The sequence below is a fragment of the Artemia franciscana genome, chromosome 19 (assembly GCF_032884065.1).
Source record: "Artemia franciscana chromosome 19, ASM3288406v1, whole genome shotgun sequence".
Taxonomy (NCBI): Eukaryota; Metazoa; Arthropoda; class Branchiopoda; order Anostraca; family Artemiidae; genus Artemia; species Artemia franciscana.
In genome coordinates this window covers 11,600,319-11,618,373 of record NC_088881.1, presented here as the reverse complement: position 1 = coordinate 11,618,373, position 18,055 = coordinate 11,600,319, and the positions used below count along the sequence as shown (strand labels likewise).

General features: G+C 35.8%; 1 protein-coding gene across 1 annotated transcript in view; it reads left to right on the top strand.

The window, feature by feature from the left end:
- Positions 1-18,055, top strand: part of LOC136039287 (acetylcholine receptor subunit beta-like 1) — a 128,358-nt gene that overhangs the window by 71,166 nt on the left and 39,137 nt on the right. Inside the window, exons 7-8 of the mRNA XM_065722889.1 lie at positions 2,118-2,766; positions 8,117-8,285. Of these exons, the coding sequence (XP_065578961.1) occupies positions 2,118-2,766; positions 8,117-8,285 (818 nt within the window). The remainder of the gene's footprint in view (positions 1-2,117; positions 2,767-8,116; positions 8,286-18,055) is intronic.

Sequence of the window (18,055 nt, the reverse complement as noted above, 5' to 3'; positions counted from 1 at the left end):
CCTAAATTCGTGGTGCCAGATGTAATTGAATATCTGATTTCCCGTTAGTCTTTCATCAAGGTTGTTCGGTTACTATTTAATCTTCTTTTAAGAGGGTCAACAGAGAATCTTTTAGGGATAACTTCCCATGAAGATCATTCCAGATCGAAATGTAACGTCAGATGAAGGTTTTGTTTAAGTACCCTGTTCTCGCCTTGCCAGCATCAAGATAATTGGTGCGAGCTATGTGCCTTCGTGTCTGTCTTAACAGTTTCGTCGAAAAAATGTTTCTATATCTTAGTAAAAGATTGTTTGATGATTCTGATTTCAGTAGTTTATTTCTTAGCTTTCCTAGCCATCTCACCTCGTAGATAACAGCAAGAGTGCATTCTAGTGCTATATAGCAATTTGCTATAGCGCTAAAAGACAAGTTTATTGAGAGCACATAGATGTAAGTACTATCATTTGAATGAACCCTCAAAACCTCCCTGCAATCTTCCAATAGCCTGCTTGCACCAGAGAAAGCCAAAAGGAAAAAGCCGACACATGAATGCTACTCGTGCAAACATGCGATTTTTTCCTCTTTTTTAAGAAAGGGACTATATATTGACGGCTAAGTGTTTTCAACAATGGTTCGCTGGGAATTTTTATCTCAAGAGAAACTCACATTGAAAAGATATTTTCAAAGTTTCTGCTACTAAGGGCTATGTTTCCCTCTTTACTATACTGTAGAGTTGAGATGAACTGAGACAGAAGACGCAACACTGATATCTGAGCTTGGTAACTATTTCGTAAAAGCGAAATGATGAAAAAGTGATTTGACCTTTTGTTCAGGTGGTTTTACTTTCATGGCTCAGAAAATGTGGTTCCTGTCAGGATCATACCGAGGATCTGTAATCACTAAGGCAGAAGCACTAGCCAATTTCCCCAACTACGTAGTAAATTAATGTTCAGTAGACCGCATCATCCAGGATTTTTAACACAAGAAATTTGCTTTTTAAAGATGGCGGTGCGGGAAGTGTTCAAGATGGAGGATTATAAACTAATTGTCTTCGACCATGTTTTATTAGTTTTCCAATACTTATTGGCTATTAAAAATCAATTAAGACATTTTACTCACATGTATATTGAGCCGAGACTGGGCCACAACTGTTGTTTGGTGATTAAAGATTGCACCTTGCTGAGTCACGGCTTCTTTCGTGGCCCAAAAATATTTGAAAATGATAAGTTTCTATATTGCTAATGTAAACTCATTTCCATGAGGTTATTCCGCTCTCGAGACTCTCTGAGGAAAATTGAAAAAATGTATTCACAACATTGTCTCTGTTAATAGAAGATCGCATAGTTTTATGTTCTAAGCTCTGTGTTTTGGGCACTAATTCAGATTTATCGTAGAGAATGCCACTTGAGGCTGACAAACAGCTGAAAAATCTTTTCTCCTTGCAACGCTTTTTTTATACTTCATTTTGGATACCTTGAAAAAAATTCCCAGAGATGAAAGGTCCTCATCAAATTATCACGCATAACCCCTATCTGGGATACCCAGTCTTCTTTTATTTCGCTTTGCTGTCAAAAAAACTATACACTTCTTTCTTTTGGAATCATGTTTTTTTTTTGCTTTTTGACACGTTCCAAAATTGAGCCATAGCTTTTGCTATTCTAGTTCCTACATATCTTTTGCAGTATCTATCCTTGGTTATAAAAATGTCTTATCTTCACCAATCATTGAATCATCTGTCTTCGAACTTGTTTTGTTTTTGAATAAAATAAACAGTTTCTACCTCTACCAATCTTTTTTTGTGTCATCCGTATTAGTTAACTAACTGCTGGGGAGGGGGGCACTAATAAACCTTTTCTTGTAGAATATTCATTATAAAAATATAATACGTTTGACTAATTACTTGAAATAGCTAAAAGAGCATAAATTGAATCAGCAAGATATTATTTTGTATTATCAGGCCTAATAATTTAAAAATTTGAAATTAGCAGACAATCATTAAAATGTAACCATACTAAAGTTACGTCTCTATTTAATTTTTCAACTAAACTACCAGACTGATTTTTAGCTTACAAAAAAAAACTTGCAAAAAGAATCATTTTTACTTTGATCCTATTTATTTTATATTTTTTCTTTACAGAGCTCATGCACCATCGATGTGACATATTTCCCCTTTGATCAACAGACATGTGTCCTCAAATTTGGCTCTTGGACATTCAATGGCGATCAAGTTTCCCTTCAATTATATTTACATAAGCCATTTGTAGATTTATCAGACTATTGGAAATCAGGAACTTGGGACATAATAGAGGTCCCAGCTTACTTAAATGAAAACATAGGTGATAACAATCAAACTGAAACTGATTTAACATTTTATATAACAATTCGTCGAAAAACTTTATTCTACACAGTGAACTTAATATTACCAACAGTGCTCATTTCGTTTTTATGTGTGCTTGTATTTTATTTACCAGCAGAAGCTGGTGAAAAAATCACACTTGGTATTAGTATTTTACTATCATTGGTTGTGTTTCTTTTACTTGTATCAAAAATCCTACCACCAACAAGCCTTGTGCTTCCATTAATAGCCAAATATTTGTTATTTACATTTATAATGAATACTGTAAGTATTTTGGTGACAGTAGTGATTATAAACTGGAATTTTCGGGGACCTCGAACTCATAGAATGCCAAATTGGATACGGGTTGTTTTTCTTAAATATTTGCCTATTGCTTTGGTCATGAGAAGACCGAAGAAGACGAGACTACGGTGGATGATAGAAACACCAGGTAAGTCCTGTTTTATTTTCTAAATAAAGACAAAAATAGATTTTCATCAAATGAAACGAAAAAGTGACATAGAAGCTTATAATTTATGTGAAATATTCCCTGTTTGGAGGAGGTCGCTGAGGTGCCATCTCTAGCTCCTTACGCTAAGGTTTAACAATGCTATACTGAAAGCATTTATGAATGTGACAAATGTAGTCAGTGGGTAATTGCAAGCGCTTATTTAGCGACTGCCTTCAAGGTTCAAGGTTCAAGGTTCTTTTATTATAACCAATATATACAAAATATTAGGTAACTCAAGGCTGAGAGTATAGCTCGAATGCAATTGAGCTACCTTTAAGAAACACTAAATATGCACAAAATTAAAAATAAAAACTTCTCTTAACCAAACTTGACAGAAATAAATAAAAAACAAATCCCGTGCCGTACGATACCACTTCCATCCTCCGCGCACCATCCTGAGACACAATTAAATTTACAACTTAAAACCAAGTGAGTCATAAGACATCTGGAGGTCTCATGGGCGAACCCCAGAGACCAACCCAATACTAAAAAAAAAAAAAAAATATATAAACATCCCTAAAAAAAAATAAAAAAAATAAAAAATCATATTATTTAGATTTATAACTTTCAATCAGCACTTTTTTCAACTTCCGTCTTATAGCATCTATGCTTATATTAAAATCAATCTCATTTTTCAAACTTTCCCAATGTAGAGGAATCAAATACCTCAGGCAAAAACGCGACCTCTCTGTAACTACCTTAGGAGTCCGCAGATTATATTTACCACGGGTTTCAACTTGTGAAGATGAAGGAGAAGAAATAAGACCCATCGATGCAAAATATCTGGGGAGCTTATCTCGTTCAAGCTTAATCTTAAACATAACACTTAAAAATTGGATACTTTGCCGAACAGGAAGAATATTATGAAGTGAAAAAATGGTCTCTGTTGTGGATTTTAAGGGAAACTTTGATGGCGATGGCAGAAAAGGTTTAAGTATACGAACTGCTTTATTTTGTATAATCTGTAGAGGGGTAACATTACTTTTAAAAGTGTTCAAAAAAATAATAGAGGCATAATCAAAATGGGATTGCACAAGGGAAAAGTAAATGGATTTAAGAGCGCAATATGGAAGAAGGTTTTTCAGTCTACACATTATACCAACTCCACGGGCAGACTTTGCTCTAACCTGATTAATTTGCTCTTTCCATGACAAATTCTCATCAAACACAACTCCTAAATATCTTATCAATACAACCGTTTCAATAACAGACTCAGGTTCATTCGCAGAAATGGAAACTGATTCTATATCTGGAAACTTGTGACCCGTCCTGCTGTAAACAATAAACTTAGTCTTCTTTCTATTCAGAAGTAGTCTATTATCAGAGAGCCAAGTAGACAATCTATCATATGCGGATGTTAAATTGACCACTAGCTCTTCACGAGATTTACCAGAAACGGTTGCTGCATTACGGTTGCCCTTGATTACGTTAAGTTTACACTTTGGACATGTTTTTGATGTTTTGGTCACCTTTGATCTCTCATTGTAATTCAAATGTTGTTGTTGTTCTGCTGCCTTCACTGAACGAAGAAAACGGAACTACTGTGCATAATAAAACAGCAGATAAGTTTGTCTAACAAAAAAAAAGTATTGATTCAAGTGAAAGTAAAGAGCCACATCAAACCTTTAAACATAGATAAATTATTTCGTGTGTGAGGGGGGGGTTCCCGCCTCGTTAAATAAAAGGACTTTCCGCTAAAGTTGTATAGTGCTATTTCAAAAGTATCGATACAACTACATCGATACATCGATTACAACTACTTAGTTAATCAAAAATGTAGTTAATGGGTAATTCAAAGTGTATATATATCCAATCCCTCTTAAAACATGTTAGCTGAAATTCTATTGGACATTAGGAAGATGAGAGTTTTAATTGTTTGTGTCCCTCCTTTCCTTTTTTTCTATTTAGTTTTATTTTATTTTATCCCGTTGACAAAGGCATCTGAACGTAAAGCCAAAATATTCGGCTTTTATTTATTTATTTTTTTAATTATTATCATTAGAAAAAAGAAAAGGTTTTCAGGTCATTTTCTGCTGTATTATTTGAAACATTCTACCTTACTTCCATACTTTCATTTGTAACGGTATTTAACCAGTGATGATGATCATATTTAATGCATATCCGAAAAATCTTTTGATTATGAAGGATTATTGAAGTTTCATGCTTCCCGTCTTTACCATTTTTTCAACCCATACGAATAAGGACTGTCCCTTGATTACGTTAAGTTTACACTTTGGACATGTTTTTGATGTTTTGGTCACCTTTGATCTCTCATTGTAATTCAAATGTTGTTATTGTTCTGCTGCAAATTTTGTCATTCAGTTCGTAGGTTGCTTTGATTAATGCCCAGATCAAACTACAGTCGCACTTTTTTATAGAAAAACAAGAACTAAGAGCTCATATGGCACTTGTGACGAGGCCGGAACAGCCAAGAGCCAAGAGCTCATATGGTATGAGCTCTAGCGAAATTCTAAGAATCAATAGATTGATTTAAAAGGAAAATCAGAGGCTTTATGCCGGTCGGGATTTAAAATAAAAGCTCTGAGTCACTAGGTGCTTCCAAATATCACAATTCATTAAGATCCGATCACCCCCTCGTAAGTTATAAATACCTAATTTTTTCTAATTTTTCCTCTCCCTTCAGCCCCCCAGATGGTCGAATCAGGGAAAACAACTTTGTCAAGTCAATTTGTGCAGCTCCCTGACACGCCAACCAATTTTCATCGTCCTGGCACGTCCAGAAGCATCAAACTGGCCAAAGCACTGAACTCCACCTCTAACTCCCCCAAAGAGAGTGAATCCAGTCCAGTTACGTCAATCAAGTATCTAAGAAATTTGCGTATTCTACCCACCAAGCTTCATCCCGATTCCTCCATTCTAAGCGTTTTCCAAGATTTCCGATTTCCCCCTCCAACTCCCCCCAATGTCAACGGATCTGGTCAGGATTTTAAATAAGAGCTCTGAGACATGGGTTCCTTCTAAATATCAAATTTCATTAAGATCCGGTCGCCCGTTCTTAAGTTAAAAATACCTCAATTTTTTATTTTTTCCAAATTAACACCCCCCCCCCCAGCTCCACCAAAGAGAACGGACCCATTACAATTATGTCAATCACGTATCTAAAACTTATGCTTATTCTTCCCATCAGGTTTCATCCCAATCTCTCAACTCTAAGCGTTTTCCAAGATTTCTGTTTCCCCCCTCCAGCCCTCTATGTCACCGGATCCAATTCGAGTCAAAAATGGAGCATCTGAGAAATAAGATCCTTCTATGTATCAGGTTTCGTTAAGATCCGATCACCTATTCGTAAGATAAAGATACCCCAATTTTCACGTTTTCCAAGATTTCCGATTTCCCCCTCCAACTCCCCCCAATGTCAACGGATCTGGTCAGGATTTTAAATAAGAGCTCTGAGACATGGGCTCCTTCTAAATATCAAATTTCATTAAGATCCGGTCGCCCGTTCTTAAGTTAAAAATACCTCAATTTTTTATTTTTTCCAAATTAAAACCCCCCCCCCCAGCTCCACCAAAGAGAACGGACCCATTACAATTATGTCAATCACGTATCTAAAACTTATGCTTATTCTTCCCATCAGGTTTCATCCCAATCTCTCAACTCTAAGCGTTTTCCAAGATTTCTGTCTCCCCCCTCCAGCCCTCTATGTCACCGGATCCAATTCGAGTAAAAATGGAGCATCTGAGAAATAAGATCCTTCTATGTATCAAGTTTCATTAAGATCCGATCACCTATTCGTAAGATAAAGATACCCCAATTTTCACGTTTTCCAAGAATTCCGGTTTCCCCTCCAACTCCCCCTATGTCAGGGGATCTTGTCGGAATTTAAAATAAGAGCTCTAAAGCATAAGATCCTTCTAAATATCGAATTTCATTAAGATCTGATCGTCCGTTCGTAGGTTACAAATACTTCATTTTTTCTAATTTTTCCGAATTATTCCCCCGCCCCAACTCCACCAAAGAGAGCGGATCCGGTCCGGTTATGTCATTTCCGTATCTTGGACTTGTTTTTATTCTTCCCACCCAGTTTTATTCTGATCTCTCCGCTTTAAGTATTTTCTAAGATTTCCACCCCCCCCCCCAAACTGTCCCCCGCAAGGACGGGGGGCCCCAGCTCCACCAAAGAGAGCGGATCCGGTTCGGTTATGTCAGTTCCGTATCTTGGACTTGTTTTTATATTAAACCACCAAGTTTGATCCTGATCCCTCCACTCTAAGCGTTTTCCAAGATTTTAGGTCCCCCCTCCCAAACTCCCTCTGATGTCGCCAGATCCGTCGGGATTTAAAATAAGAGCTTTGAGACACGATATCCTTCTAAATATCAAATTTCATTGAGATCCGATCACCCGTTCTTAAGTTAAAAATACCTCATTTTTTCTAATTTTTCAGAGTTAACCCTCCCCCCCAACTACCCCAAAGAGAGCGGATCCGTTCCGGTTATGCTAATCACTTATCTAGGACTTGTGCTTATTTTTCCCACCAAGTTTCATCCCGATCCCTCCACTCTAATCGTTTTCCAAGATTTTAGGTTCATCTTTCCTCCAACTCCCCCCAATGTCACTGGACCTGGTCAGGATTTATATTCAAAGCTCTGAGACACGATACTCTTACAAACATCAAATTTCATTAACAACCCATCACCCTTTCGTAAGTTAAAAATACTTCATTTTTTCTATTTTTCCCGAATTAAGCGGTCCCCCACTCCCCAGACGGTCAAATCGAGAAAAAGACTATTTCTAAGTCTTTTCTAAGCGTTGGTGCAGGATTTTTAAAGTAAATTCTTGGCAATTCATTCATCTACTTTTCTAACGCAAATGATCAACAAAAAAAAAAAACTAAAAATAAGCAGACTTTTATAACTCTTGGCTTTTTTTATTTCTGTATTTTGTAGGAGAAAAAGAATGAATTACCTCAATGAATTATCTCATTGAGGGGAAAGAATTGAATCCTGAGATGTAACTTATAGAGCATAAATAAAAAAAAAATCAACAATTAAAAACAGATATATCGATGCCAAATGTGGTGAATAAATGAGAAGAAACTACCCAATTACTAGGAATCTAAAAATACATTTAACCGGAGGAGTGAAGAATAAAACTCGGACATATTAGGGAGGGGGTAGTATGGTTGCAATTGGGATTTCTTGCTACTACAACGAATTATTACCAAAACTAGTTTATAAAACTAATATTCGTCCTCTAATCTACTTTGCTAGTATACCTGTCAGTATAACGTTTGTGATACATTACCATTACAAAAAGTTCTCATTATAGGTGGTGGTGTGGTAATGCCATCATCATCAAGTATGTCAAGCGGAATTCCTCCTCCACCATTTCCTGCTGCGTCACCTGTCCCTCCAAGAAACAATGTGGAACACATAGAACTTGCTGAACTGCATCATCCGAGTTGTAGAATGTCAAGACAAAACAGTGACAGAGACAGGTAAGAACCTCAATTTATCTGAGATTGCTTCCCATTTCCTGCCTATATAAATCTAAAGAAACCTTGTTGGGATGAATTCTTGGGAAAATTTATGGGAACGGGAAATGCAGATGGTCTCAAGATACATACTCGATCCTAGATGTCACACTCTCAAAATGACGATACATTATTTTTCACCGACTTGCCACAGCGATAAGAGATTACGAGGCTTAAACAAAAAAAAAGGTTCTCATCATGGAAATTGGCCCTGTACAAATTTCAAGTTGAAAACAAAAGAAAGAAGGAAAAATAGAGAGAGAGAAAAAGAGAGATAGAGAGAGATACATTTGATATTTGTTTTTTTTCTTGGAGGGGGGGGATAGAATGCAAAACTTACACATCAAAGATAGCTCTGACTAGATTGGTTCTTCCTTCACTATGAATATGTAGTCCACAGGTTAAAAAAACTAAGTTTTGCAGGAAAAGTGCTTAATAGTTTTGTTATCATTTTTTTGTTATTGATAATGTTATTGAATCTGTTATTTATTTTTATTAGGAGTAGTTTTTGTTTTATTTGGGTTTACACTTATTTTTTTATTTTGCTTCGAATTTTATTTAAGTAAGTTTCATTTTGCCGACAAGACTGAATGTATTTCTTTGGTTTTTCATGGTCACTTTCTATTTCGTCCGTTTAAAAACATAAAATTCCACTTGTAATTTATAAATTATTATGTCAAAATTATTTGAGCCTACCTTGCCCAAAAACAGATATATTCTGTCACCCATAAAAAAAGAGCCTACCATTGACTACGCCTTGCTCTATTTTCCTTAATTTGATATAGCCTGGATTTATCAATCAAATGTTTTTTTGTTTACTATCTTTACCAAATAATTGACTTTTAATAAAGAATCTTTACTAATAGTTTTGGGGGGTCTTAGAATCGCTCAATTTTCTTTATCCAATATTCCGGGACTTCAGATTCATTCACAATGAGATTTTATTGACTTCGAGGCTTAGGTAATGCTAATTTCAGGAATCAGCTTAAACCAAACTTGTCAAACAGTTCGTAGTAACGCACCGTAAGTAGTTAGCGACGCGGTTCAGTAGTAACCAAAACTCTAAAAAAGGGAATTTTGATATCTATAGACATATTAAAATAATTGGTTGATTATGCAGATTCCAAACATATGACTCATTAACCTTAGTGTTACCCATCAAAAGCTACGAGCTTGAGCAAATTTGCATGATTGTTGGAAAAGGGGGAAGCACCACCTAAGGAACCGTAATGAAAATCCTACCATCAGATTCAGTGTATTCAATAGGCCCATTGTAAAAGTGTCAAGCTCCCACCTGTAAAAATGTGGAATTTTGTATATTTTGCCAGGAGAATCACGGATGGGTATTTATTCATTCTATGCGTGTGTGTATGTTTTCCTTAAAAAGAGATCGGAGCCAACCAATAGTCCTGGAATATCGAGAAATGGCTCAGTCGGACGGAAATCAAAAGTTCTACTCTTCTTTTTAAATGACCGAAAGGGTTGGAGGGCAACTAACCCCCCTCTCATCCCCCTTTTTCCAAAAAATTATCGGATCAAAATTCTGAAACAGCCATTTTTTTCAACATAACTGAAAAGTCCAGTAATTATGCCTTTGAGGATAACATAACCGCCGAAGCTGCTGGGGAAAGATGTGTAAGTCATCAAATTTGCTATTTTCTTATAATTCTCTTATATTTCCATTCTCTTATATTGGGAATTATACAGGTATTTTTCAGGGTGGGGGTGATTTCTTATGCTGGGAAGATTTTCCACGGGGATAATTTTCTGCGGAGAGGAAAGTTTTGGGGGATGAGCTCTCTAGGGAGATTTATAATGTGGTAATTTGACAGAATCCCTATGCGTATTTATTTTTATTTGTCTTACTTTCTCTTTGCCGACTTAGTTTTAAATATGGAAATGTTAACGAGAATTGTCTGGGGAGTGGATCTTTAACGGGTTGGATTTGCATGGAGTATCCATAAACGGGCGGATTTTCTATGGGAAAACTTCTCCATGTGGGAATTTTCTGAGGGATTAATTCTCCAGAGCAAAATGTCTGTGGCAGTTTTTTCCCACTAGGGGATGGAAGAATTTTACATGGAGGGGGCGATGTTTGGTAAGGTTTAAAAAAAATCAGAAATTAAGGTCTTTTTCGATTGAAAGTATGTTAAGAAGAATTTCTCAGCTGGAATCGTCAGCAAGAAATTTTCTGGAGGGAATATCCTGCTAAAATAGAACTGTCTGGGAGAAATTTTCTTAGCAGGGGTTATTTTATGGGGGTGGAACTATTCACCAGGACGTGGGGAATGATGCGGCTCAATAGTGACCGAAACTCTAAGAAAGTTTGTCTCGATAACAATAGATACATGAAAAGAATCAAACTTAGATGCTTATTCAATGTAAAAAATGCATCAAGGTTATTGTTACCCATTAAAGTTGCGAGCCAGAAAAAAATTGCCCAATTTTTAGAAAAGAAGAAAAACACCCGGGTTACATCAAGTGATCTTAATAAAAGTTACACAATCAGATTCAGCATATCAGATAACCTTTCTGACAGGTACAAGCTTCTATCTACAATTATATAAAAAAAAAACAAGTTTTTTTAACTGAAAGTAAGGAGCGACATTAAAACTTAAAATGAACAGACATTACTTCGTATACGAAAAGGGACTGCTTCCTTATCAACGCCCCGCTCTTTACGCTAAAGTTTGATTCTTTCTCCCAACTCTTCTTTTTAAAACAGTAAAAAACTTTAGCGTAAAGAGAGGGGTATTGATGAGGAAGCAGCCCCTTTCGTATACGAAGTGATTTCTGTTCGTTTTAAGTTTTAATGTCGCTCCTTACTTTCAGTTAAAAAACCTTGTTTTTTTTATTTAATTTCTGAACGTTTTTGAATCAATGCATGATTTGATTTTGGCTCTCTGCAGAGGAATAATTAAAACGAAATTTGCAAATTTTTTATTTTTTTGGCTAAATGGCTTTCTCATAATTTTGATCGAATGATTTTGAGAAAAAAGAGCGGGGGAGGAAGCCTAGTCGCCCTCAGATTTTCGGTTAATTAAAAAGGCGACTAGAACTTCCAATTTTTTACGAATCTTTTTATTAGTAAAAGATATACGTAACTTATAAATTAGCTTACGTAAAGAACTTTTGTATTCTCATTTTTATTACATATATGAGGGGGTTCACCCCCTCGTCAGTACCTCGCTCTTTACATTAAAGCTTAAATTTTGTCCCAATTCATCAAAAATGGCCCCTGAATCACAAAAGCCGTAGAGTAAATAGTTGAAATTACTAAAAAATACTTTAGCGTAAAGATCAAGGTATTAGGAAGAGGCGAACCCCTCATACGGGTAATAATTTCTGTTCGTTTTAAGTTTTAATGCTGCTCTTTACTTAAATCTGAAAAAAACTTTTTCCCATTTATTTTTTCGTTGTTTTTTTTTAAGTAATGCTAGTAAATCCTGCGCGCCCTTCATGGAAATTTGGGCGCACATGGATATTCCTTGATGAAGTTCCCCCAGCATATCCCCCTCTTCTCAACCCCTCCCCCAACCAAAAACCCTCCTGAAAACGCCTGTACACTTCCCAATAACCATTGCTATATGCAAGCACTTGTCAAAGTTTGTAACTTGTAGCCCCTCCAACGAGGACTGTGGGGGATAAGTCGTCCCCAAAGGCATAGTTATAAGGTTTTTCGACTACGTTGAATAAAATGGCTATCTCAGAATTTTGATCCGTTGACTTTGGGAAAATAATTAGCGTGGGAGGGGCCTAGGTGCCCTCCATTTTTTTGTCACTTATAAGGGGCACTAGAACTTTTCATTTCCGTTAGAATTAGCCCTCTCGCAGCATTCTAGGACAACTGGTTCGATACGATCACCCCTGGGGAAAAGAAAAAAAAAATAAAAAAACAAATAAACACGCATCCGTGATCTGCCTTCTGGCAAAAAATACAATATTCCACATTTTTGTAGATAGGAGCTTGAAATTTTTACAGTAGAGTTCTCTGATACACTGAATCTGATGGTGTGATTTTTGTTAAGATTCTGTGACTTTTAGGGGGTGTTTTCCCCTATTTTCTAAAATAGCGCAAATTTTCTGAGGCTCGTAACTTTTGATGGGTAAGACTAAACTTGATGAAACTTATATATTTGGAATCAGCATTAAAATGCGATTCTTTTGATGTTGCTATTGGTATCAAAATTCTATTTTTTAGAGTTTTCGTTACTATTGAGCCGGGTCGCTCCTTACTTACAGTTCGTTACCACGAACTGTTTGAAAATTGGGAATTTCGCGCTTTTTTTCTTAAGAAGAAAGATCGCGGATGCGGATTTATTTGTTATCACTAATTTGGTGTTGCTACGTGGAATTATTTTTCCATGGAGAAACTGTTAAGGAGGTGATTTTCCGTGGAGCGGAGTCGGGTTTCCCAGAATTATTTGAAAAATGATCAGTTTTTCAAAAAATGTGAAAAATGATCAAAATTAAATAAAACAACAAGATTTTTCAACCGAAAACAATCAGCAACATTAAAACTTAGAACGAACAGAAATATGACATATATAAAGGGGCTTGCCCCTTCCTCAATAAATTGCTCTTTACGCTAAAGTTTGACTTTTTGGTCTAAATATTTAATAATGACTCTTGTGGTAGATTAATTGGAATAACAAGCTTTTTTAAAGTTCCAAAAACTGTAGTGTAAAGAGCGAGGTAATGAGGAGGGGGTAACCCCAATCATAGAAACAATAGAACAAATATTTTCAAAACCTTGATTAATGTGTTCGTTTATCCTCGCACGATCTAGTTTCTGAGGGTAAGGGAGAATTTTTTAGTGTTCATTAACTTGTTCTGAATTTATTCAGTAGATAAATTAATTGATAGATTCAATTAGGTATATTCAGTTCATTGTGTAGAATTTAATCATACTAGCAAAGTTATAAAAATAGTTCGAAGCAAACCGAAGCTACTGTGCTTGAACAGAAGCATAGGAATAAAAAATTCAGCTTTTTTGCGTTGCTCTTGCGATCTTCTGATTTCCGATGTCAAACAACTCGCCCGTTTGTTCTCGGAGGCTGGGATATTGTGTAAATAGACAACGAACAAATAGAGAAACTTCAGAGAAAAGACACCACATTAAAATCTTTAATTAAATACTTTGAAATGATAGAAAAAAAAAAAAAGTTATCAGAACAATTGGACGACAAAATCGACTCTGCAGTCTGGATAGAAGAAATGAGGTTGGAAAAAGGTGGGAAAACCCAAGAATGTTGGGGGGATAGTAAAACTGCAGCAGTAGCATTTGGAAGACCCTAATATGCATGGTGTTTGGATGATGGTGCAACTGCCACAGGGGCACCCCTAGATGGAAAATATTGGCAGTGTGCCATAGCTGCCATAGGAGAAAAGGGGAGTGACACAGCTGCCGTAGGGGTAGTGAAACAGCCCTAGTTTTGCTTAGTTTCAGACTTATGTGCATCTGCCGAAGAAAAGGGAGCCGGTTTTGAAGCTGCAATGGAGGAAAAATAAAGGTCACTTAAATGTCACTTGAAGGTCTGTGCAAATGGTATTTTGTCCGCTAGTTTTAACCGCTAGCCATTACTGTGTAAACTTCTTGTATATATGTCTTCTATTTTGGCTGATGTAAGGGTTTACTTAAGTTCTCTAAGGTGGTCAAAAGCATTAGCTTCGAGATATGGTCTTTGCTAAATAGCAGTACAATCACCCGTACAGTAAAGTGATGGTAAAAGATAAGCGCACAGTTTGGATGAAGGTGAAATGCGTACTGACACTAAGAAGCATATACTTGGCCTGAATTCCTCTGGAACGGAAGTTCCAGTGATTGGCTATTTGACTAGCCCTGTGAATGAAACGTTATTGTGATTTAGCTATGGTCCCAGAAGACCCTCGACCCCCCTGAAAGGAGCTCTCGTTGACAATGGGCGAGCCTGTTAGAAATTAGCCACCCAGAAAGGCAGCTAAAATCTATACTACGGATAAAATTCACAGTAGCTTAAGGGTCTCATACTTGCTGAATCTCATTTTATAACTTCCATCATGATTTATGGGGGGGGGGGGCTGTTTGAATTTTTTTTTATAAAATCCCATTAATGTCTTCATCCTAATATCTTTTGATGAGGAAATTTTATATGCACGTTAGAGTTATTTTTTGCCTAAAATTGTGATCACTATAAAAGTACAGGGCCTTTGGATCCGAGCTCCCCCGTACCAGCGCCCAAGTACCCCTGGGGTCCATTTGGATCCGTGTACAAAATACCCCTGGGATCCCTTATGCATTCTAAGTACCATGAACTCCCTCCGTACCGATGACACAAATAGCGTTGTCTCAGCTTCCGGGGATAAGAATATTTCCTGGACACGCTTGGCAGCTATTGTTTGTCGATGAAATGGATCTATGGATACTAGCAACATGCACTCGGTATTTTGGGTAAGGTCTCCTGTGATGTATTAATTTGAATGTTAAAATACTTTGTATAAAAGAATGGGCAATGGTCCAAGCTATTATCTATTGGTAAATTGAATTGGATAAAGCAAGATATCTAAAATGAATTTTAAAAAGGATTGTAATGTATAAGAGGTTCGAGATCTACATATATTTTTGTTTAATGTTTAGAGGAAGAGGACAGTCTACTGCCATACAGTTTTAGTTTATCGAATGACATTAGAATCTCCTTTAGTTACCGAATTGTATGTTTATAATTTTTAGCTTCAAAATCGTCCCTTTCTAGTAGCCATTCTTAAGCTATCGAATTCAATCCATTGAAGATTTTGAACCTGGATATTCAGGGTACGGTAAAGAGCAATATTTTTTCTGGTTCTGAACAAGAAATGGATAGACACGGTATCTTAATGAACATGAGAGGGTTCCCTAACCCTTGGGGAAGGGGAGGGAGCGAAGGGGTTATATTTTAAGGAGGGTAATATTTTTGAATTTTCTTTTCCATAGTTAAAAATCACATTAAATATACTTGTAAAAAAAAAATTCACTTGTGATATTTCAAAAATACGAAATACAGATAACATAAATATACGTCAGTCGTGATTTTTCTATTTGATAAAGTAATATTTGTAGTGACGTATTTACTGTTTTTAACTGAAATTCTCTCAAATTTTTTTCATGTCTGAAATTACAATAAATACACTTGTAACCAAAATGAAATCGCTTGTGATATTTAAAAAAAATTGAGGTGATATAAATATGTCAGTCGTGTCTTTTTAAACTAGAAACATAATGATTGTAGTGATGTTTTTTGGAAACACTTTGGACAACAAAGAAAAATATTCACAATGAGTTAATAGAAATCTTAATTTAATGCATATTTTAGGAAGTTACAAACTGAAAGAGGCTCATCAAGTATTTCGGATAACATGAGGTATACATTCTTACATGGACAGGAATCTGACTTTTCCTCTTCGATACTGTGAATTTTACAATTATATCAGAGACAATCTTGAACAAGTGTATCTAATGACAACTGACAGACACAGACTAAACGATACTTTAAATGAAACTGTGGAATATAATAAAGACAATAATTTGAACTTGTGTATGAAAATAGTGCGAAAAGTGTGTTATTATAGTATTTTCGAACATAAAAATGTTTCGAAATAATAAAAAATGAGCCTATGACATGTTAAAAGGTTTTTGACATAGTCTGGAAGGGATGAAATAGATTTTTTCCCAAAGTCCACATGCAGACACATAGACAGAAACACGCGCAAAGAGAGATAGAGAGAGAGATAGAGAGAGAGAGAGAGAGAGAGAGAGAGAGAGAGAGAGAGAGAGAGAGAGGAGAGAGAGGGAAAGGGAGAGAGGGAGATAGAGGGAGAGAGAGAGAAAGATACACACACAAACACACACACTCGAAGAAGTCACACAAACAAGAAGCCATACAAGTGTGATATATATTAAATGATTTCTCAGGTTTTGAATTTGCGTGCACATAGAAGAATTCATACAATCGAGAAGTCATAGAAGTGTGACATTTGTCAAATAGCTTTTTTCAGAAGTCATATTTGAAATGACATAGACGCACATACACACACGAAGAATTCACAAGAAAAAGAAGCAATACAATTGTGATGTATGCATGAAAAGGTTTTCTCAGGTTTCAAATTTCCGTGCATATCAAAGAATTCATACAATTGAGAAGTCATACAAGTGTAGTATATGACAAAAAGGATTCTTTCAGAAGTCATATTGAATAGACATCGAAGAATTTACCACAAAGAGAATACATAGAGGATGGATTTATGTCAAAAAATATTTACAATTGATTTTGAACATTAAAGGATATTTAACTGGCTCATGCTAAAATTGGGCATGATATGCCGGTAATATGGTTGACATAGACAATTTGAAATTATTTCTACTTAAACTTGACAGGCTATTAGAAAATGGTTCTGTCAAGTGAATATTTTTGGCAGGGGACCATGGAACAATAGGTTGTTGAATCAAGGAGTTGTCGTGTAGTTGGCTTGTTCTATGAAAATATTTTTTCTGCATACTAGAAAATAAGGTTTACCTAGAGAATTTGAAATAATTTCTGCGTAAATTTGGCAGATTATTAGCAAATGGTTCTTTAAAGTGAATATTTGTTGGAAGGGAACCATAGGAAAATGGGTTGTTAAATCAAGGATTTGTTTTGCAATTGGCTCGTCCTTATGAAATGTTTGACATTGCATGCTAGAAAATGAGGTTTGCATAATGAATTTAATAAGATTATTATGAAAAATTGACAGGCTATCAGCAAAACGTTCTTTCAAGTAAATATTTTTAAAATGGTGCCGTAGGACAATAGGTTGTTAAGTGGGTACAAATTTCAGATTTAAATCAAGGATTTATCTTTCATTCGGCCTGTTTTAGGGAAAGAATTAATGTTACTTGTTAGAAAAAAGCTTGAATCAAGGAATGTACCCTGATAGATTTCTTATGATTTTGACAATTAAAAAGGATTTTTAACAGGCTCGTATCAGGCTCGTGAAGTGAATATTTTTGGAAAGGGACCATAGGAAAATAGGTTGTTAAATCAAGGATTTTGCTTGCAATTGGCTTGTTTTAAGGAAATGTTTGACGTTGATGGCTAGAAAATGAGGTTGACATAAACAATTTGAAATCATTTTTACTTAAGTTTGACAGCTTATTAGCAAATGGTTCCCTGAAGTGATTTTTATGAAGGGTGCCATTTGAGAATGTTTGGAATTTTTCGTTTGTAACATCAAATACTTCTCTTACATACTTACAGCCGTCATCTATTCAATTATAGTCAAAGATGACGCCGTTTTTATATTAATGTCCTTGTGATTCCTTATTTTTTCACTAGAATTATACATGGCACCGCAACACATTTGTCACTCAGGTTACATTATGTTAACTGACATTGAGTTAGGTTCGCTTGGGGGTACGCACACTCTTACTGAGACATAATTTTTCTGAGCCTTTAAAATTTTATAGCGTGCATCATCAAAAATTTCCTTGAAACGAGCCAATTGTATAAAAAATTCTTGATTTAACAATCTATTATCATATGGTTCCCTTTCATAAATATACTTGATCGTACCATTCGTAAATAACCTCTCAAATTTACGCAGAAATCACTTTGTCTATGTCAACCTTATTACCAGCATATCATGTCCGATTCTAATATGAACATTTTAAAAACCCTCCAATTTTCATGCTCAACGATGGTCTCTCATGGTATATTCCGTGACTCAAAAACTTGTTTTTAGCA